This window comes from Lagopus leucura, unplaced genomic scaffold (genome assembly GCF_019238085.1).
Source record: "Lagopus leucura isolate 7727_CA_CO unplaced genomic scaffold, USGS_WTPT01 Super-Scaffold_100004, whole genome shotgun sequence".
Taxonomy (NCBI): Eukaryota; Metazoa; Chordata; class Aves; order Galliformes; family Phasianidae; genus Lagopus; species Lagopus leucura.
Genome location: NW_024962264.1, coordinates 29,777,543 through 29,798,490, shown reverse-complemented (window position 1 = coordinate 29,798,490; position 20,948 = coordinate 29,777,543). Strand labels below are relative to the sequence as shown.

Genomic DNA, 20,948 nt, shown 5'->3' with positions numbered 1-20,948 from the left:
GGACACACTGCAGGCCCGATGTCTTTCATATAGTGAGGGGCCCGCAACTGAGCTCAGCACTCGAGGTGCGGCTCACCAGGCTGTGTCCAGATGGAACGCTATTGTCAGGTGAGCATATCCTAATATCATGGCAACGCCTGTCCTATAGGAGTCTGTGACATAAACAGTTTATAAAAGCAACGGCTGGAAACAGCGATATCACTTAGAATAAGTTTACGGTTTTGAAACACAGACAAAAAACACAGAAGGGAAATTAACGGGACGGCAGCACTACGGGACGACCCGCCACCCCTAAAGCCGCAACGCTTTCTCCCCCCGCGCACCTCAGGCCGCCCGCCCGGGCCAGTCGCTTCCCGCCCTCCCCTGCCGGAGCTTCCTGGGGAGGGGAGGCGGAGCCGCGCTTACCTCTCCGCCCGCCGATCATGGCCGCCGCCGTCGCTCGCCGCGGCGTGGCCGCGTTGCTGCTGGGCCGCCGCCCGTGGCCGCTGCCCTCCTGCCTGCGCCCGCCGCCCGCCCGCCGCCGCCTCTTCAGCGCCGCCGCCTCCCTCGGGCCGGGAGCGTCTCAGGCCGCGGCCCCGCTCCTCGCCGCCGCGCGCCGCTACAGCCAGGTAGGGGCCCAAGATGGCGGCGGGCCGAGGGGCGCTGTGGCGGAGGCCGCGGGGGACGGCCGCGCGACTTCCCGCTTTTCCGCTGATGGCTCTCGGTTGGCAGGTTATCGACTCGCCGACACAGGAAGGGCAGCTCGCGGAGCAGGACCCGGAGCCTCCCAAGGAAGAGATCGAGGACTCCGTGTTTCTCATCAGGGCTCATGGCTTCCCCTTTGCGTGTACTAAGAAGGAGATGATGGCCTTCTTTGATAGTAAGGGAGCTGCTTGGCCTCCGTAACGGTTCACTGTGCTCTTACAAAACGTAACGATTAGCTAACAGTTAGTTACCGGAAAGAAAATAATATAAGGGCGTGCATCGTCCATTTACACAGCAGTGGAAAGTGTGAGTCATAGAACCGGGGAACCATGAAGGCTGGAAATGACCTCTAAGATCACTTAGCTAATCATCGGTCCACCACCAACATTGCCCGCTAAGCCGTGTCCCTAAGGGACACCAGACCCCTCTCTTTGTGAAAAGCACTGTGTGTTAGAGTTCAGGGTAGAAATGTGAGTTTCTCAGCATGCGCTTAGGGGAGGGGAACAGCTTTGTGTAGAACTCAAATGTTTAGTCTGGGATCAAAAGCTCCCCGCGCTTGACACAGCTGCACATATCTCTGTCCTGTGTTCCCCCATTTCCAGGCTGTAAGATTCGGAATGGTGAGAATGGCATACACTTCCTCCTAAACAGGGATGGGAGGCGCAGGGGAGATGCCTTGATCGAGCTTGAGTCAAAAGCAGATGTCCAGAAAGCACTAGAAAAGAACTTGAGATACATGGGCACACGTTACGTAAAAGGTGAGTTTGAGCAGCACAAGTTAAATGGAAAGAAAACATGATAGTTGGAACTGCTTGACTACAGGAACAGGCTGGTACCAGGGGGACAGTGGGGAGCAAAAATTGGCAAACAAGGCACTGTGAAGTCAAAGCTTTGTGAGCTGTGTGGGAATAGCAAAGTCACTTGTGATGTGGAGAACCATTGAGTTATATGGGAGCAGTGTGGGGAAAGAAGATGAAGTTGTGCATGTGTGAGGGGGGAAGGAGTGATGCCTTAGAAGAAAGTGAATGCGGAGCTACCTTCTCTGTACCATGAAGGAAAACATGTTTTGTGCCTTGCAGTCCATGAAATTCATGATAAAGATGTAGATGGCTTACTGCAGAGCCTGCGGTATGAGTCGCAAGTCATGAGCGATGGAGTCGTACTTCTCAGAGGCCTTCCGTTCGACTCCACAGAGGATGACATTGCAGATTTTTTTGCAGGTAAATCAAACTAATTTTTGCTCTCTGTTTATGAGGTATTTTGTGCTCTGAGTTCATGTTTAGCTTAGCAGTCATTCCCCTAAGTGAGAGCTGAAAGAGCACATGCAGCCATGAACACTTTAAGTAGCATCACAAACTGCTATCCTCCTGCTGTTAGAAGCAACTAAAGCTTTCTGAACAAGCTTTTGGCTCGAAGATCATTGGCTGCCTTTGACTTTCTGGACGTCTGTCATAATGTCAGTATTTGCAGCACTCATTTAGGGGGAAAAAATAAAGGGAGGAATCTAAATTCAGGTTTTTTTTGCATTGAGATTGCTAATTGTACAGAAATTGCCAGAAAGAAAGATATATGCCTGTTAAAGGACAGAATCACAGAATTGTAGTGGTTGGAAAGGAATACTAGAGATCACTGAGTCCAACCCCCTGCTAAAGCAGTTCCCTACAGCAAGTCACACAGGAAGGCATCCAGTCAGGTCTTGAGTATCTCCGGAGGAGACTCTACTACCTCTCTGAGCAGCTGTTCCAGTATTCCATCACTCTCATAGTAAAGTTCTTTGTTGTGTTAATATGGAACTCCCTATTGCCCATTTTCTGCCCATTGCCCCTTGTTCTGTTGCTCACTGCCAAAAAGAACCTGCCATCAGTTTGACTCCACTTTAGATATTTGTAAACAGTGATGAGATTCCCCCCATCTTCTCTTCAGATGGAAGAGCCCCAGGTATCTTCAGGACAAGAGAGTGCAGCGTAGGGCTTTGCAATATTATCATAACAGATAATGTATGGTAACGTTAAAACTCTAGTAGCTAAGTTTAGTGGGTTTTTACAGTTTGGTTTTTTAAATAATGTCTTGTTCATGTGAACAGTCAGAATCATAGGATCATTTGAGTTGGAAGGGACTTTTAAAGGCCATCAAGTCCAACCCTCGGCAAGGAACAGAGATACCTAACCCACATCATGATGTTTAGAGCCTTGTCCAGCCTGACCTTGGGTGTTTCCAGGAACGGGGCTACCACCATCTCTCTGGGCAGCCTGTGCCACTTCTAGCTTAGTTGTTGCAGAACTGTTCAGCCAAGCAGCTGTTGAGTAGAATGTGTGTTCCCTGCCCTTAGGGCTGAAGCAAGCCAGCTGATTTCTGCATATATTTAATAGAAAAGAAGCTTTCCTGGTGTTTGCAGAAATAATCAGCATTTCTCAGGAGATCAGGTTGTAGAGTAAACTGAAACCACTTCTTCCTTCTGGCGTTTCTCCTACTGCCGGTGGGCATGGCCACAGTTCTCCAGCACTAAGGTTCAATGACAGCCAATATGATGCCAAATGTGAAGGTCACTGGCTGTAGGTTTTTTAATTGATCACCAACGGTCACATAATGTTTAAATCAATCTGTTGCAGAGCTATCACTGGCAATTAAGGCTTCTGCGAAAGCTAACGTAAAACCAATAATTTGGAATTTTTTGAAAAGTTAAAAATACATATATATTTTGGCTGATGGGAAATTATTTCAGGATTAGGAGCTGCTACGTTCATTTGCCCAAACAAGGAGTTAGGGAAGAGATAGATGTCTTTCTAAGCCATAGCACAAGTTCCTAACAATGTAAATGCCTTCTTCTCCCCATCCTGCTAATAGGTTTGCGGATAACTGACATAACTTTTGTTTATCGGGGAGAAAGAAAAACTGGAGAAGCTTATGTGCAGTTTGCAGCTCCGGAAATGGTAGCTAAAGCCCTACTAAGGCATAAGGAGTACATGGAGAATAGGTAGGTGCTTTGCTATGGTTTAGAGGGTAGAAGAACTTGGTATAAAGCATGTGGTGTGACTTATAGCTTGCCTCTCAGCGTAATATCAGCTGCTTTGCCTGTTATCTCATACTCAGATTTAGTTTTTCTTTGTGTTTGTCCCCCTGCCCATGTTAAGCCACTGCTCTGCAGGTGTACCCAATAATTCAGTGACCTGACATATTTTCCTACCCTCCAATAGGGATTAATTAATTCACATTTTGCCATTATTTTCTTTTTTGTTGTGATGGAACATGGAACAAGGCTTTAATTGACTCACCTACCCAGCTTCATATACCTGAGTAACTACTGAAGAAACTATTTCCAAAGTTTCCAAAACTGCTGCCAACATTTTTTGTCATTTGTCCAGAAAAGTTATTTGTGCTGAGCCCTGGTGCAGGATGCTGAGCTGTGAGCTCAGTCAGGCTGTACATGAGATTATTTCCTTTATTGTGTCTGCTCTTGCTGAGAAGAGAGGAAATATGGATAGCCACATTCCCCCCTTCTCCGTGGCATTATTTCTTCTGTTCTGTGGAAATGTCTGACTAAACACCAAATAGTTAAACCTATGTGAGGCCCAGCTGGTACTGTTGCCAGCTCTGAAACATTGGAGGGTCTGAGTAAGGGGCTCTGGCATAGATGGCTAGAGATGGAAGTGCAACTTTAATACTTTATATATGTAATACTTTATACTTAAATTGGGGAATAGGATGTTTTTTTCCAACTATTTCTTTCTGCAGCATAAGTGGGATTTTGCTAGATTTCCATAACATTGCATTACATCTTGGTGTATTTCTCCTGCAACTTTTATGCACACCTTATTACATTTCATCCTACCAATTTCATAGCAGTAAAATCTTAGGCTCCCCTGAAGTATTCAGTATGGTCCTATGCATCTTGTGTATCTGCTTGCTTAGTTAGTCTGCTTTGGGATTAAGTCATATAGATATATATAGATTTTTATTTATTTATTTATTTATTTTAACTGAAAGTTGGAGTGATCAGGATAAACAGTTTGCAGAAGTACATTGGGGGAAAAGAGACTCCTTTATAAGGCTGTTCAAAAGGCTGCATGCTACTGCAGGAAAGAGAATGTCTTTAAGTAGTGCTGCATTTCTGCAGCAAAACATAGCTTTGGCATGTAAGCCATTGATGTTACTCCTGAAAGAATTTCATGTAACACCAATCACTAAAGATCTTGTCAGAACAAACTGGCTCACAGCATGTGGGTTTATACATGAGATTGAGTGCCTCATTACACATTGAAAAGCGATGTCATAGGCATTACTGTGCAATCTAAATAAGTTCTTCAAAAGTACTGCTTGCCAGTTAACCCCAAATTGTAACTGCACACCATCTGTGGCTCTCACAGAAAATATGTGAGCAGAGATGAGACAGGAGAACATTGTGCACAGTAATTGTACTGTTTCAAATGCCTGAGTTCTTTGTGGAAGTACAGGGAGTGCCATGTAATTGTTTCCTTGTAATCCTAGATATATAGAAGTATATATAAGTACAAAGCGTGAAATGCAGAGACATTTGTCTCTTCGCAAGGAGATGATAAGACTGAGAAGAGAGCTTGGATCCACTGTGGAAGAAAGGGAGTTGGATTCCACCAGAGGCTCCAGTGCCGAAAGAGAGAAGGGTGAGCCTGGCCCTGTAGCATGCGTGTGTTCTTTGAGGCACCGTCACTGTCTGCTGCTGAGAGCACGACCCTGCTGTCACAACCTTCATGTAAGGAAAGCGATAATTGTAGGTGTTAATGATGTTTCTCCTCCTTTCCACAGAAGTGGCTAGCGAAGCAGCAGAAAGCTCAGGGCCTTCTTCGCAATCTGGGAGCATCTTATCATCACTACGCACCGTCCACGTGAGGGGCTTTCCTACACAAGTTAGCGCCCAAGACATAATAGATGTAAGTAGCAGTAAAAGTATGCATCAAATTTAGTTGTTGGCTGTGCATCGACTTCACCTGGAAGGGGAGGGAGTCTTGTGTTTCTCATGTGCTCAGTTCCCATGGCTGGATGTGGGTTATGAGCAAAAACGTGAGGTTTTCTGGTAATGGAGTGTATTCTTCTTGATTCTTTCTCACTATATTCACCTTTTGGATCCCTGTTTTTCCTTCTTTTCAGTTTTTTGCTCCTCTGAGGCCCAGAAGGATCCTATTAGAATACAACTCCGATGGAGTTGCCACAGGCGAAGCTGACGTGCATTTTGAGAGCTATGATGACGCAGTTGCTGCAATGGCTAAGGAGAGGGCACAGCTGCGTAAGTAAAGAGGAAAGGAGTTCCACAACTCCAAGACGTAGATCCTCAGGTACTTTGGCCGTTCTTGTCTAGCTACTGGTAGTACCCTATGCAACAGGATTGTTTGAAAACCAGATTTCCAGATTATCCTATCTGCAAGTCTCTGATTACAAAATACCTTTCCCATGTTGTTCCCTAGAGTTTGGTGCTGTTGAAGTATTCCCAAAGGAACATCCAAAGGCTGCAGGACACCACTAGTGACAGCGGTGAGATCTCAGATTTGGTGAGTGCATCCTTCTTTTCAATTGTTCCTTTTTCACTGTTAGTATACTTCATACTTTGAATTTCAAATAGCATCTGGGCTGTTAATTAGAGCAAGTGGCTTAAGCTGATCATCACAGCTAATCTGAGGTGAGGCATCAAGCCTAGGCACACAGGCCTGTGCATTCAGATTACACGAAAACAACTTTTTGTGGCAGAGGGGTAGCAGTGCATGTCTGAGGTGACAGCCAGAGCTGGCAGAGGTTGCTGCACTACAGTCACCACACCACCTCCCTGGGACTCACCCTGGCACAGCTGAGGCCTGCTGGAATGTGCCAGAATGCTTTTTCCACTTGCATTTTCCTCTTCCCCTTGCAGCTGTGCTAGTTTTCACCTGTTAGAATTTCTGATGTGGCTGCAGTCTCTAGCATGGAAGTAGAGGAGTAGCACCCAGAACTGCTTCTGGCTCCCCTCTGTGTATGACTTACTTCAGCTGCACGTGGCAGTTCTCTCTCACAGGCTGTTTGCATCTTATCCTTTTGGGTGACATTTTTTGAAAAATGCTAAATTCTACAATTGCAGTATTGGCAGCAATACTTTGAAATAAAATGCAGTGGTGCATTTTCAGAAAAAGAGAATAATAAGCTGCAATGAAGTAGTGATGGTTTCTCTCTTTTTTTCCCCCCACTGTCTTCATAGGTCAAAGTGAACGCATTCCTAGGGTACAAGCAAAGATGGAGTATGAGAGTTGCTGTTCAATTACAAGGATAAGCTGTATAAAATACCATTTGGATTTATGTAACAGCATGTAATAAAGCGTGTTGATACATCATAGAAAGACTGTCTGTCACAGAGGTAGAAAAAGCTGTTCTGGAGGAATGGCAAATGCTGCGGGACAAAGCAGTTCTAGTCTTAAGCTGCACAGTGCTAACAAAGTATTAACAAAACACCAGTGTGGACAACTAACAACAATCAAGTGGTCTAAGATCCCAATACACAGAAGGCAGCAAACATAGCTTATTCCTTGTTCCTGCTGGCCACGTATCTTTAATTTCTTTGTTGGCATCTGCTACTGGTTTTGAAATACTTTCATAGCCATAGCCAAAGCAGAAGGCCAAAGCAGAAGGGAAAGACCACTCAGGACACAGGAGCCAGATGAGAAAGTTTTTATTACTACATGTGGAACAAAATTAATATCAGAAAAACTGCTATCTGCTCCCCCCACTCCAAATGTCCAGGTATAAACCCAAAAATTCAGCATTACCACCAGTATGTGAGCAAATGTGCCTTGAACATTTGCAGCATCATAAAGCACAACAACCAGTACTTAAAAGCAGAGCCCTTCACTGAGTCAAAGAAATCAGGAAGGAGTTGTGTGTGAACACAGATAGCTGACATCATCATCTCACACCTTTTCAAATGCCAGTTTTAATTACAGCAACCAGAGCCCTATTTTGAAGGATTTTCAGCTGCCTCTGTAAAGGGCTGTTTGCATACTGTAACTGTAAAGGACCTGCTCGAGAACTGTTCTGCTTTAAAGATAAGCAGAATAAAGAATAAAGACATAAAGATCATTTTAGCCTTCACTTCAAGCAAGAATTGCAGCAGCCACTCCTGCTGAACAGTGGGAAGTTATGTAGAGGTCGCAGATAAGCTGTCACTTCAGAGCTGTGAAATTGCTCAGATGTACCAGCATTAAAGTTACTTCACAGTAAGTGCCTGGTTTCCAGTTAAATCCTTCAGCACTGAAATTGCCTGGGTCAGACTTTCTCCTGCAGAATGAGTCTCTCTGGATTTGGATGCAGGAATTTGCAATCTCTTAAGCGTGTACCAATGTGTACACAAAACTTACAAATTTGGTATCTTGTGCCTTAGCTATGGCATCTCACCCTGTGAAAGCAGTGTTTGCTCACACTTGAATTCTAGGCTTCTCAAATTTCAACACCACTCACAATTTCTTGCCTACTTTAAAGGATAGCAGCAAGGTAACTACCACAAAGGGCAGAAAAAGGAAAACTCTGAAGCTTGCTCCCCTTTGTTTAGTGCTCTGTCTATGAAGGGCAATGAGGGGAGGTGGAGCGCTTGGACAGCTGAATACACTGAGACCTGCAAGGAACTAGGAAAGAAAAATTTCTGGGACAAACTAACTCTAGCACCAACCATGTGAAAAACCCCAACTCTGATATACTTTTTAGTGCAGTTCCAGCCAGTCTAATGAATTCCTCTGAGGAATTACACAAATTTTATTAGGGGATAGTAGCTTAGAGCCAGATGCCTTTGTCACATATAAATACATCAATTTTCTATAGTTTACAAAACATCCTGTGGCCCTGAAGACTGATGTAGGCTTCCAGTATCAGACCAAATAAACTGACGTGAAGCATATGTGCTTTATGAGGAAGTCACCAATACTTTTTGGAGTAACGTGTCCTTGAAGTCACAGCAACAAAGATTGATGGAGCACAAAGTATGAAAACTTTTAAAACTGTTTTACATCAGGATATCTTAAAGGTGAAAAGCACTGTTGAGTTCATCTCACTTTCATTTTGATCTAATGCAAAACCAGTGAAATACCAGCTGTATTAAAATCACTTTTTTATGTACACAAAGGAGAGAGGTGCGAAGACGTGGCCTTAAACTCTTTGTGCAATGGTAATTTGTAACTAAACCGTTGGAACTCCTATTCCCCCAGAACATCAAGATAGAGGTTCTGTAGCTCTTTGGATTGGCCACCATTTTGTGGTCACGAAGTCACAGTGAGGGTCTCCAGTAGGAAGGTCAGAGATGCCTTTAAACATTTGTGTGCTGGATCAGTGTGGATCAGTTCTCCAATGTCACACACACCAAAAAAGAAAATCTTAGCCCTCTCTGAAGTCCCTAAAAATAAAGGATCATTTCACAGCTTTGTTTGATAATGATTTGCATAGCAAGCCTACTGCTGGAGGACTGGATCAAAGAACAGTGTCAGAAAATGCTTTTTTTTGTTGTCGTTGGTATTGTTACCTGGACTCCTGGCACTGAAGGAGCACAGTTGAGCCAGATTGTCAAAGACAGCAGGAAAAGGGGAAATGGTGTTTCAAGTGCAGCCAGACATGAGGATTAGAAAATGCTCTCATTTTGCTTTTAGTGAGCCATTGCTTAGCAGCAGCATGCCCTCACTTGACACGCTCCTGCCTTGCACACACAGACACATGGCTCTTTCTTGGGTGGGGGCTCTGTTCTTGCAGCATCCTAAGGCTGCCTGATCACACCTTACGGCCACTTGGTGTGACATTCCTCAAGCAGTTCTCCTCAGCACAAGCCCAGGTCAGAGAGCTGGCAGATTTTTGTAGAGGGGAAGCTCAGGGTGTTCTGTTTGCAGTCTCTTGAGTAAAACAGCATAAAGCTGCTTTCCCCCTCCAAACAACACAGGTAAGCGTCTTCAAATTCCCCTTGAACAACTCCAGAGACAATCACCTGCTACAACAATTTGTATGGTCTCACCACACTCTGCAGCCTGCCTCCTACAAGGGACTGTTGGAATACTGCTGGATGAGTTGCTTGTGACAGGGATTGCAGACACGCTCTGGGTTAATACTGGATGGGAGGGGCAGCTCGTTTGCTGAACAGGCTTCACAGAAGATACCACCACAGTTCTTGCAGATATTCTGGAGGAAGAGTACAGAAAAATTACAGGATACTAAAGACACAGGTCAAAAAAATAAACTTGAGTTTTCTCTCTATAACCTTCAGTTAACTCAAATCCTCTACTGGACGAGAGAAAGATGCCCCCTCTGAAGACCAGAAACTTGTCCTTGTGCTCAGGACCAGGCTACCATGGAGCTCATTATGTCAAAGAGTAGGTGAAGACTTGTAGTAAAGGTAGGTAGGAGTTACCAAAAATGAAGCATTCAAGTTTTAATTGCTTCAGTCCAGTTGCAGCTAGAGCATTTTGTCACAAGTGATGCACATTTATTTTATAGCCATATAAATATACTGGACAGACTAGTCACCACTCTGAAAGCTCCCTAGCCAGGTGACCTTGCTGTGCTCCCTTACTTCCTCCTAGATATTTCCAGGGGCTATTTGGAAACGTGGTACTGGTCCACCTCTATGCAAGAGTGGAGGTCAGAGCCCTGCATGCCAGAAGCTCACTCACACTGCCTGGAAGGAGCAGTTTGTCCCCAGCTTCCCAGCAAAGCCCTCTGGTTCAAATCTTGGTAGGTGAGGTAAACCAGGGGAAAATACAACCAAATGACACCTGCTTCCTCATCTCTTAAGTATGCAACAACAGTGAGACCAGAATGTTCACTGCACTGATAACAGTTTTTAAGAGTGCCTTGACTGTTTCCTTACAAACTGCTCCTCAGCATCAATGAAGGAAAGTGGAGCTGCAAGTGTTAACAATCCTTGCTTCTAATTGATCTCAGAGACTGCCCGGGAAAACACCTTGACCATCTCATTAAGAATATAAATAAAAGGAAATGCACATTCACCACACAGCTGAGATGACAGTGTAAATCCTTGGAGTTACCTTTTTCTTGCTTCGGCTGCTTTCTTCCTGGCAGAGCTGGCAGATCTGAGCATTTCCAGGTCCTGATGGCTGTTCCTGAACCCACAATAAAAGCCAACACATTCTGCTTTATTTGCCTGCTTTCCATGGCTTTGGTAGCAAAGCTCTGTGGATGATCCTTATTTTATAACAGGGATGAAGACTTCACACTGTTGTGTTTTTAAGCCCTCCCTTTTACACAGTGCACCAGGAAGCCACACAGGACTAACACATTTATTTGCAGGACAGCTGCACTAAAATCTGAAGGGTACCTGTAATAGTGATATTACCTTTTGCTGTCCCTCACTAAAAAGCTTAGAAGTAACCAAAATCAACTAAGAGGCTGAGTCCTAAAAAGTCACCCTCTCCTCTTCAGCACTCAGCCCAGCTGGCAAACCTGAGTTCCAAGGGTGGACCAAGAAGCACAGTACAGCTCTACAAGCCATGCACTATGCAGCTTTGTTTACAGACCTACACAGAGATTACTGGGCCCAGGAGCAAGGCAGGAGCTTTGGGGAACAAAATCTCTTTTTTCACCAGGAATAATTGGTGATGATGGTAGAAATTCCTAGTAGATGGGACTAAATGTGCATTGTAGCATCCATTTGAGAGTTGGTGGCTCTAGCCAGGCTTTGCCAGGCACCCAAGGGAGAAAGAGCACGCTTGGGTCAATTTGACATACACAGAAGCAGCCAACCAAACACAAACAAATAACTCTTCCCCTGTAGCCTCCAAAGGAACTTGCAAAACCCTAACCCAGACCAAGGCTGTTACACACTGCCATTTTCACAAAATACAAAATTATGCCTTCCTTGTTCTTTTTCAAGACACTAACCCAGAAAAGGCATGGGGCAAAGGAATTACAAAAGGATTTAATATTAGTTCCAAAATAACACACTTTTGTTGAGGGAATGAAATAGACTCACATAAATGCAGCGCTGACAACTAAAAGCCTTTCTACTGAGATAAGCAGCACTGTAGTGACCCAGGAGCTCCCCCAGCACACTCGCTAGTATTTGAATGCAAGAAAAGGCATCACCAACCTGCTCCTCCTGAGTGCTGCTCTGTAACCTACAAGAGAAAACCATCATTAGTTTGAGCCAGTGCCTCAATCACGCTGCTACTTATGAGAAAAACACAGGGACTATGTATCAAAGGACCCTTCATCCTGTTATTAAAATCCTACCTGCGCTCATTTCTGGTTTTATTTCCTCAAAACCACACTGCCAAGCCTGCTCACACATGAGAGCTGAAGCACATATAAGCTTCATCAAACAGGAAAGCAAAGAGGCAGCAGTGACTGGTGCTCTAGAATGAATACTGCCAGCTGAGGCAGCACGCTCTTGGCTAAATAGAAATGCTTGTAAAATGACTTCAGAAGAGAAGAAAAAAGGGGAGCGTGAATGTGGAAAAAGCAATTTAGACAGCACGCACAGTTTAGAAGTAGCTTTGAAGTTATGACTGCAAAATGTTTGATCCTCTAGATCTGGGAATGGTTATGTTCTGTTGTTATGAAGACTTCCAGACAAATGGGCAGACCAATGTTCATAGCTTACACACTGTGAGACAGGTGCAAAAAGCACAAGACTGGAAGGTATTTAATGGCCAAATAAAAAGACCTGAATAGAGCTTATGATATTTTTAAGACAATACTTTTCCAATCACCATTTTATCAGCATTCAGCACACTGTCAGAGCAGGGCACATTGTCACTGGCATTGAGAGTAGTTCAAAAAAGCTGTCTCTAAGCAACACCCTCATTACAGAGTTCTTCCCTATTTGTCTTTAAACGTATCTTCACATTCAAAAACAAATCTTCATCTTACCTTCCAAATGCCAAACAAATCCTATCACAACAATCTGAAAATGTGGAGAGATTTTAACAATGGGGCAGGAGGCTGAAATGCTTTCTTAGCCAGGGAAATCATGCTATTCCAAAATTCCCATCCAGCAACAAAGAAATCAGAGAAGGAGGAGCAAGAATCAGAAAGAGAGAAGACAAAAATGAGATGCACTTTCTTCCATACTTATGTGGCAGGACACTGTTTTCCTCTCTCGGGGGCTGCTTCAGTTTGGCGTTTTCCTCTTGGATTTTGAGCTTCCCATCCTACCAAAAAGGATTTACTGGTCAGTCAAACGATGTTAGCATGCTAACAAAGAGTTCACCTTTGCCACACTGCTGACACTGCAGAGGGAGACTTTAGTTTTGTACTTGGAGAACACTGATCACACTGTCCCCCCTTGGCATGGGCATACAAAAGCATAAAAACACAAATGCACCCCAGGAGCAGCTCTGTATTTTATTTCTGCTATGAAGAAAAGTTGATTTCAAGTTTCAAAGCTGGATTCTTAATCATGTCCAATGGTTTCCTTTTACTAGAGGACAGGAAACTTCAGTCACTTTTTAAAGTTATTAGTTTGTATAGACTGATCAGGGCAACAAATCCTCTCAGCAAGGAAAGAAAAATCCTCCCTTCCACTCCCCAGCTAAGAACTGGGTCATAGCTTGAGCCAGGCAGGTACATAAGAACACTTGGAAACACAACCAGGTCAAAAACAGTCTGCAGCCTACATGTCAAGCGCTGGCAGTTACTAATGCATGCACGGTTCTGGTGTTGCAACTATAATCTCAGTGAAGCCCTTACATTCTTGAAAATGCAAACTTCCATTGTACCTAGAACCATTTACAAGTTCTGTGGCAAAAGAAAAATCTGTTATGAAACCCCTTTTTTTTTTTTTTTTTCCACATTGCCCCATCTGCTCCCAGCAGGATCACCCTTGCTGAGTAAAGGAGGCAAACTTTACTTTTGTATTTGGAGAATACTGATCTCACTGTTCCCCCCTTGCCATCAGCCACTTCCACACCCAGTGACACACCGTCAAACAAGCAGCAGAAAAAAGCAGCTAGTTATCATGATGTGTAAGTAACTTCACTGAACACTGGATAGGGAAAAGGGAAAAAAGAAACAAAAACAGAAGGGAATGGTTAAAGCAGCCCAGGGGAGTCCAGTAAAGGTAAGTCTCAAGTGCTGCAATGTACATCAGACTTTTGGAAGCCACCTCTGCTATTTCCCAATTCTCAAATTTATGAGTATTGCTCTCCTAAACAACTGCCAGTTCCCAGCAAGAGAGCCTCTTTCAGTTTACAGAAAAAGCTGTAGGGCAGATTTTCGCTTTCAAAGGCAAATGACTTCTAAAAAGGGAGTTTCACTTGGGGACTATCAATCTTACTCATGACATTACCACTTCACTTTCTTTTTTATTTTTTTTATTTTTTATTTTTTTTTTAAAAAAGAAAGCACAATCAATGTGCTAATGCATTAAAAGCACTGCAAGTGACTTGTGATGCCCTCAAAAGATAATTTTGTTTTCCAAATTGCATTGCTTTTCCAGGAGAATCTCCCTTTTTATGACACAAAAATCACAAGTGAGCAAGCTTGCTTTTCATTAGATGAGGTTGCCTTATGCTTGGTTTTATTAAACTATTGAAGGAACTCACCACCACAGGCAAGATTTGGTCAGGTACCCAGCCTGAATGAGGAAATCTGTTCTGCAGTTCAGCGTAATGCTTATAATCTTTTTTCTTTTTTTTAAAGCTCAACCAAATGACTATTTGGCATGTGCAAAAAATGTTCCAAAACTCATCTTGTTCTGACAAATTAACAATGCGTATTTAATATCTAGTAAAGCTCAGGAAGAGAGAACAAAGTGAAACCATAACCAAAATATAAACCAAGAAGAGAAAAAAGACATATTACCGGTTTTAACCAATTCTTTGGGCCTTTTTTGCTTCCTTGGCTGCTTTGGTGACTGTGCGACCATCTCTCTCTTTCCCGCTTCAGTTCGATTTCAAGGTGGCTCCTGTAATATCAAGGTGGAACTGTGAATAAAGTTAATAACACTCAACATCAGGAGCCACTACATTATTAAAACTATTTAACATTCTCTTTACCTAAAAGCAATTGAAGCCTAATTCTAGAGCTAAAAAATGCTTCTCAATAAAAAGTTGTTTAATGTGCATTAAAGCTACAAAATGCCAGGATGGAGGATCTGAATGGTTTTAATCTAATTCTAGCACCACTTCGGGGAAAATAAACCTGACAAATAAGTCTGTGCATCCCTACAAAATACCAAGCTATGAGCACATCTGAGGCCTCCTGCACAACCTGAAGAAAAGAATGACAAAATCCAGCTATTGGTAGCAGACCCTTTACTCTGAGGCACCAGAAAGCTCCACTGCTGCACTGCCAAAACAACTCTGTTTTCTGAAGTCCTTAGCAGTGAAGTGAACAGAAATGCCATAGCTACTTAGGGAACAACACTTGCTCTAAAATCAAAAGCTTGGAACTGGTAAATGTACTGGCAAGGCTCGCACCATAAAAGATTCAGAATCCTCATTTCCATTAAGTACAAATGTATCTCTCCATTATTAACCTCATTAGTCTCAATACAGCTGCAACAGATTATTAAATAACTCATTTGACTGCAGTCTCATTAACTACATAGCCTAACTGAAGTGAGCAAAGCTGGTGGAAACTTAGATCTCGAAATGAGGCCTCCTCCAAGTGGGCATTCAAAAACAAATCAGTTGCTTATAATTTGATTAAAAACAACCTAAAACACACAAAGCCTCATTTCTTCTTAAAGGAACACAATTCAAGCAGCACTACTCACCACCATCCGTCAACTCAGTGCATTAGAATCTCACTTACTTACATCAGTAACAGCCCCCAATAAAGTAGGCACTGTTATTTTCATGCTGCCACTTCAATTTAGCATAAGGAAGACAGTTATCAGAAAAAACTGAATTGATGCAAAAAAACCCCACCACTTCAACAGCTACACTAATTCAGTAAAACTGCAGACATAGTGCTAGATGCACATACAGATAAAACGCATTCCCCACCCACACCTAGTGCTATCACTAAGCTCACCCACACACACCAGGGATGTGGAACAGATTTCTGATCAAAGCCATTTGCTGGCTTTGTGGGTGGCCTCTGTAGCTTTGAGAAACAGGAGACAAAAGCAGATGTGCCAGGATGTTAGAATGAAAAAAGAAAAAAAAAAGAGAAAAAAAAGCATCCAGTAACACATCCACACTGTTCACTTCAGCAACCTTGTTGCAGAACAGAGGATACCTTATGTCTGCAGACAGAGAAGCGCTCTGCCTCTTTAAGATAAGAAGACTTCTCTGTTTTCCCAGCATTGATAAGCAGGAAAAGACGGACAGTTCTTGCTAAGATCCCTGCATTTCACTTCCACCTTTTTAGTTGTCACTGGCAAAATTCCTATTGGATTCAACTAGAAAAATCTTGGCAGTTTGTCAGACCAGCACCCAGGATTGCTTCCCTTGCTCCTTAACTCTTAAACATCGGCTCTAGGCAAAGACTTCTTCGAGCTACATCCCTGATGACAAGCAGCCAACAAATCATCTGCTTCAGGTTCAAGGTTACGTTATTACATGACAAGTCTGGCATAATGCTAGATTTTGGAGAAGTTTGTATGGCAGAGGCCTTACAGCACTCCAAAGCACATATCCAAGATAACTTGAGATCCCCAGAGTAAGTTAACTCGCAAGCGGAGGTGCCTCCAGGCAAATGAAGAACCAACCAAGCTTCTTCCCAAACAGGTTTTGGATCACTTATGGTGGTGATCTCCATCCTTCTGCATCTCTAGCACTGTCAATTCCCAAAGAAACTGTTATGGGCAGATGCCCAAACCATAGCAAATATGCATGGAAATTTCCATGTTTGAAGGGAACATCTTGACATTTCATTTCTATTCAAGAGATGTTCTGCAGCCTCTTTCTGATAACTCACTCCTATACAGATTTGTACCTTTGCTCGTGGCTTCTGCTGACCTCTCAGTTCTTTTGCATTTCCTTCCCATCAGATTTTTCAAGTTTCAATTTCAAAAGCCTTACTACCTCTCAAAGCATTCTACCTCCCTAGCTTTAACACCATCTGGCGCATAAAACGCCATTCATCTCCTTCCAGCCCCTTGCTCATTTTGGGACCGACCCGCCTGGTTTCTTCTAGACACAGGAAGAACAGCCCAGAAAATAAATGAGAAAAAGATCTTTTCACCGCTGCCTGGAGAGCTCTTCCACTTCTAGCTGGAGGCTGTTGATTTTGTCCCCAAACTCCTGCTTGAAGAGACGGTTGTCCTGCTGTGCCAACTGACGGTCTTTCTCCGCCTGCCGCAATCTGGATTTGAGCCACATGAACTTGTGATAAAAAACAAAAGCCATGGTGGGGAGGAAGACCGACTTTAACCAACAAATAAAAAAACCCAGTGAAAAGGTAAAGCCAAAAAAAGGGATGGTAAAAACAATGGGAAGGGGGAAAATATTTTAAAGAAAAGTAAAATGTAGGTGAACCAGGCAGAAGCTCCGATTTTCAATTTTTCTTTTTTATTCTATTACTACAGTTTACAGCCATTAGATGAAAAACATAAAACATCACTTTTATCCAGATTCAAAGCAAACCTGAAGTACACAAAATTTTAAGTCAAATTTGATTTTAATGTACGTTACATCTCAGCTTTACACATGTAGCTGGAACTTGCAACATAGGTTAGCTAATATACTTAGAATTAGTGCATCTTCCTGGTCTCTTCCACTGACTGTCACACTGACTCAAGTGCCTGGGCATTAAGACACCAAAGCTTCTGTGCTTTGGGCCTGACATCAAACTGCCAGATGCTTAATTCTGTCTTATTTTAGCATTGTTGTGACAGCAAACAAAATGAGCCCAAATCCCAATTTCTATAGAAGAAATGTGAGGAGAGGGGCAGGGGTGTTAACTGTTCTAACTAACTATTTGGATACCTTGATGAAAGCTTTCGCCATTTTTTTCCCCCCCAAATAGTTTAAATGCATTCCTAGTGAAAGATTACAGAAGGTTAAGTCTATACTCTCAAGCATGAGGCTTGGGCATCACTAGAAGATTTAAATCCAGTCTCCAAGTCTGCTCATGTGCAGGAGTCCATTAAACAAGCTAAGCAGTGGAACGCACTTGTGCGTAGGAGGACTAGGCCGAGCCTCAAAGATTTGTAAATATATCTAGAGAGAATTAGTAGATATTTTTTCCCAGTTGTATTTCAGTCGCATCTGCTGTCTGCTGCCCTCAGGAAGCACTATCCAACAAGATAAATGGGGAACTGGCACCAAATAATTTCTGTAAGTGTCTCATCTGAGCAAAAAACTCTCGATTTTACTCAGAAAAACCCCAACCATTATTCTCTTGAAAGAAAAAAAAAAATCTCTAGGAGCATTTTTAATGTAAAGCCTGTAACAGTCCTGCACCTTGAGTTTCTGTGGCTACAGGGAAGAGGACATTAAATTTATAATTGTCCACACTACAGTTGCTAAATGTTTTGCACTGGAGTGTTAAGATGACAACTACTTTTCCCATTCTGAGATGTTTCCAAGCTTCAGTTGTTCTTTCGTCTTTCATCAGCAAATTCCATATTTGAGCAGTGGAAACATAGAAGCAAATGAAAGAAGTTTAATAGTAAAAGGCAACTCTTCTTTTAAGCCACCAACTACTCAGATAAGGAGCAGTCAAGTACCAAATTACCATTTCCACTCCCCACCACTGCACTTTTTTTTGTTTATTTGTTTGCTTTAATCACTAGAGTATAAAGATCAGATTTGTTGTTGTTGTAAAACATGTAACTTCCCATTCTAGAAAGAGGAGAGACCTATCAAAACACCCCTCCTCAGCTTCCTTCAGTAAGGAAGAACAGCAACATATGTCTAGAGGGATTCATGGCAGAGGTAGAAGGCAATGCAAAGATAAGGAGGTTTTCACTGAACTTACTACTCTATCATGTTACTCTAAGACACCTAACTACTAATTTTGGACACATGAATTTTAAAGGAATAAGGAAAGTCCCCCCCCCGTTTCCCCACCAAGTCACTAAGGCAAAATCATTGCAAGCAGTCCTGGTTACAAGAGGGCTGATCTTCGTGGTGATGAGCTACTGGCCGTGCCCATCTGTCTTAAGACTTGGGGCTGAGCCCACAAAACAGAAGTGAATGGGTAACGGCTTGGGGTACGCACACAACTACTTTCAACAACTTCCAGGGATGCATTTGCTCCTCTAATTCACAAAAAGGGTAACACAGAAAACTAGTTGACTTTCCAGAGCTGGCCAATGCAATATTGACTTGACCAACGCACCTAGTATCCATACATGTTGAAGACTTGTGCTGCTGTATACGGCATGCATCACCAGGATGTACAGAGCCACATTCCTTATGCTTTTCTGGTGTTTATTGGCCAACTCGCTGGTATTTTAACACAGTTTAAATGGCAAAGTTAGGGATTTTTATATCCAACTAAATCTCTGAAGAAAAACTCACTAGTTTTAAAAATTCAGCAAAATCCAAATCAACTTTAGGTGACAATTAACATTTTAACAGTTGATCTTAGCAATTCTAAAGTTCTCCTCTCGTGAGTTCTGATGTCAGAGCTGTGAGGTGACCAGACACAAAAATGTCTAATGATGCTTTTGGATCAGTTTGTTTGCTGCACTGTTTAAGGTTTTTGCCTGTTTCACCAAATCCTTTTCACTGTGTAAGTAAGTTAGAATGAGGATGAAGAGGAAATGGAAAAATAAGAACAGCAAGAGAAAAAGAGCATATCAATTAGCTGAGAAGATATAATGCATCATAAAATACAAATTTTCTACAAACAAACTGACCTATGTCACTAAGAATCATTCAAAATGCAAACCTTAAAAATGAGAATATTTACTTAATGAATAGTTTAACGCACTAAATTAATTTCAGACCCATCTTGCTGAGACCTAAGCCTTCCCTTGGTTTGGCTTGGAGCTACCACTGCAGTCAAGGTAATTCACAGAGACTGAAGACTTTGGCCAAATAAGAAAAACGGGAAAAAGGAGCACTGCTCCTCACTTCAATTCAACTTCATTGCTGAAGCCATCCAAATTACGTGATATAGTAACACCAAAGCAACAGAGATATTAGGATGGGACTTGTCTCAGACCAAATAGATGTTATACTTACAGGATATTTTTACCAGCTTCTACAGACAATCAGCCTGTTCCTTGACTTATTTTCATGTGAGATTTTTTTTTTTTTCCCCCAAGCATATCTTCCTCAGAAACTATAGGGACCTGATCATTTGTCTGCTCTTAAAACAAATGGTTCAAAATTTGGGGTACTTTTTTCAAAACGGTACCAAAAAGATCTGGAATAATCATGCATCTTCAGAATAATTTCTGTTTTACCTTTCTCCTCCCTGCTCCCACTGCAATACTGTCATTAATAGTCAAGCACTTCTTTAGATGCTTATCAGTCTGCTCACTATCAGAGATAGTAATTGACTTACAATGTCTGAATAACATACAAATACGCAGCTGACAGATAAACAAAGCTGCTATGTTAATTACTGTTTTAGTAGTATATTCCTTTTTTAATGGAAGCTCCCCTTGAACATGCAAAACACTTCACACCATGCCACAAAATTATTGCTCAGACTGAATCCTGTTCTCTTTGTGTTTCTCTGTTTAGCAGTGTCTTAGCAGCACAGTAAGGTTCTCATCTTTTCTATGAAGTTCAGTGTGACACTATCACTAGTATAAACACTATTATCATAATTGCAGAAGTTTCATTTTTTACCTTTGTTCAAGCTGTTTGATGGTAGCAGCCATCTGATTTGTTTTTTCTTCTAAACGGCTATTCAGTTCACTCTTCTGTTTCACTCCCATGTCTGAACTCTACAAAAAGTAGCAATGTGTTTTATATAAGTATCAGTAAAACCAAAATAAGCAAGAACAAATCATATGGCAAATGGCTAGTCGTAGACAGAAGCCATTAAGACAGAAGGTGCTCAGAAAGCAAATGCCACATCAATATAGCATCCTGCCCTACAGGTGTAGGCTACATTTGGACCTCACAGAACGTCAATATTATAATCAGATCTGCTTCCTGTAAGTGGTGGTAATGCAGTAACTGTTAATGCCCCTACAACGTTTCACATGGAACAATTGGCTCAAGGAGCACAGAAGCAACATTTTTCTGTTCTATAATTTATGATTTGTTTCCATGCACTGTGTGCTACTCTGTGTCCTAAAGAGTCTGCTTTCCTCATTATGTAGTAATGTATAAGTAATATATTTCAAATAAGGCAGTAATAGTTCAGTATCTACATCATAAAAACCAGAAGATACTTTCCTCACTGAAACATGCACATTTCTGAAT

At 42.5% G+C, this 20,948-nt stretch overlaps 2 protein-coding genes across 6 annotated transcripts in view; one reads left to right on the top strand and one right to left on the bottom strand.

Annotated features, from left to right (window-relative positions):
• The first annotated feature begins 422 nt into the window (after positions 1–422).
• GRSF1 (G-rich RNA sequence binding factor 1) lies at positions 423–7,019 on the top strand. The gene is made up of 10 exons (XM_042870941.1): positions 423–608; positions 712–859; positions 1,287–1,442; positions 1,764–1,904; positions 3,529–3,658; positions 5,170–5,321; positions 5,464–5,588; positions 5,806–5,941; positions 6,120–6,203; positions 6,881–7,019. The coding sequence occupies exons 1-9, from the start codon at positions 423–425 to the stop codon at positions 6,176–6,178; spliced, it is 1,233 nt and encodes a 410-aa protein (XP_042726875.1). The 3' UTR covers positions 6,179–6,203; positions 6,881–7,019.
• A 313-nt stretch (positions 7,020–7,332) lies between these two features.
• RUFY3 (RUN and FYVE domain containing 3) overlaps positions 7,333–20,948 on the bottom strand; it is a 52,878-nt gene continuing 39,262 nt past the window's right edge. For 3 of the 5 annotated variants that reach the window (XM_042870936.1, XM_042870934.1, XM_042870937.1), the window contains 7 exons: positions 20,367–20,464; positions 16,801–16,920; positions 14,470–14,572; positions 12,739–12,818; positions 11,756–11,783; positions 10,695–10,769; positions 7,333–9,828 (listed from right to left, as the gene is read on the bottom strand). In XM_042870936.1, the coding sequence (XP_042726870.1) occupies positions 9,685–9,828; positions 10,695–10,769; positions 11,756–11,783; positions 12,739–12,818; positions 14,470–14,572; positions 16,801–16,920; positions 20,367–20,464 (648 nt within the window). In that variant the 3' untranslated portion in view covers positions 7,333–9,684. Of the gene's footprint in view, positions 9,829–10,694; positions 10,770–11,755; positions 11,784–12,738; positions 12,819–14,469; positions 14,573–16,800; positions 16,921–17,109; positions 19,293–20,366; positions 20,465–20,948 lie in introns of those variants that run through there. The other 2 variants (XM_042870935.1, XM_042870938.1) reach the window with 2 other exon arrangements.

Bases quoted from the DNA above. Each gene is read 5' to 3' on its own strand.
- GRSF1 (XM_042870941.1), top strand. From the start codon at position 423: ATGGCCGCCGCCGTCGCTCGCCGCGGCGTGGCCGCGTTGCTGCTGGGC. The intron at 5,589-5,805 runs GTAAGTAGCAGT...CCTTCTTTTCAG, and splicing joins GCGCCCAAGACATAATAGAT to TTTTTTGCTCCTCTGAGGCC. The intron at 5,942-6,119 runs GTAAGTAAAGAG...GTTGTTCCCTAG, and splicing joins TAAGGAGAGGGCACAGCTGC to AGTTTGGTGCTGTTGAAGTA.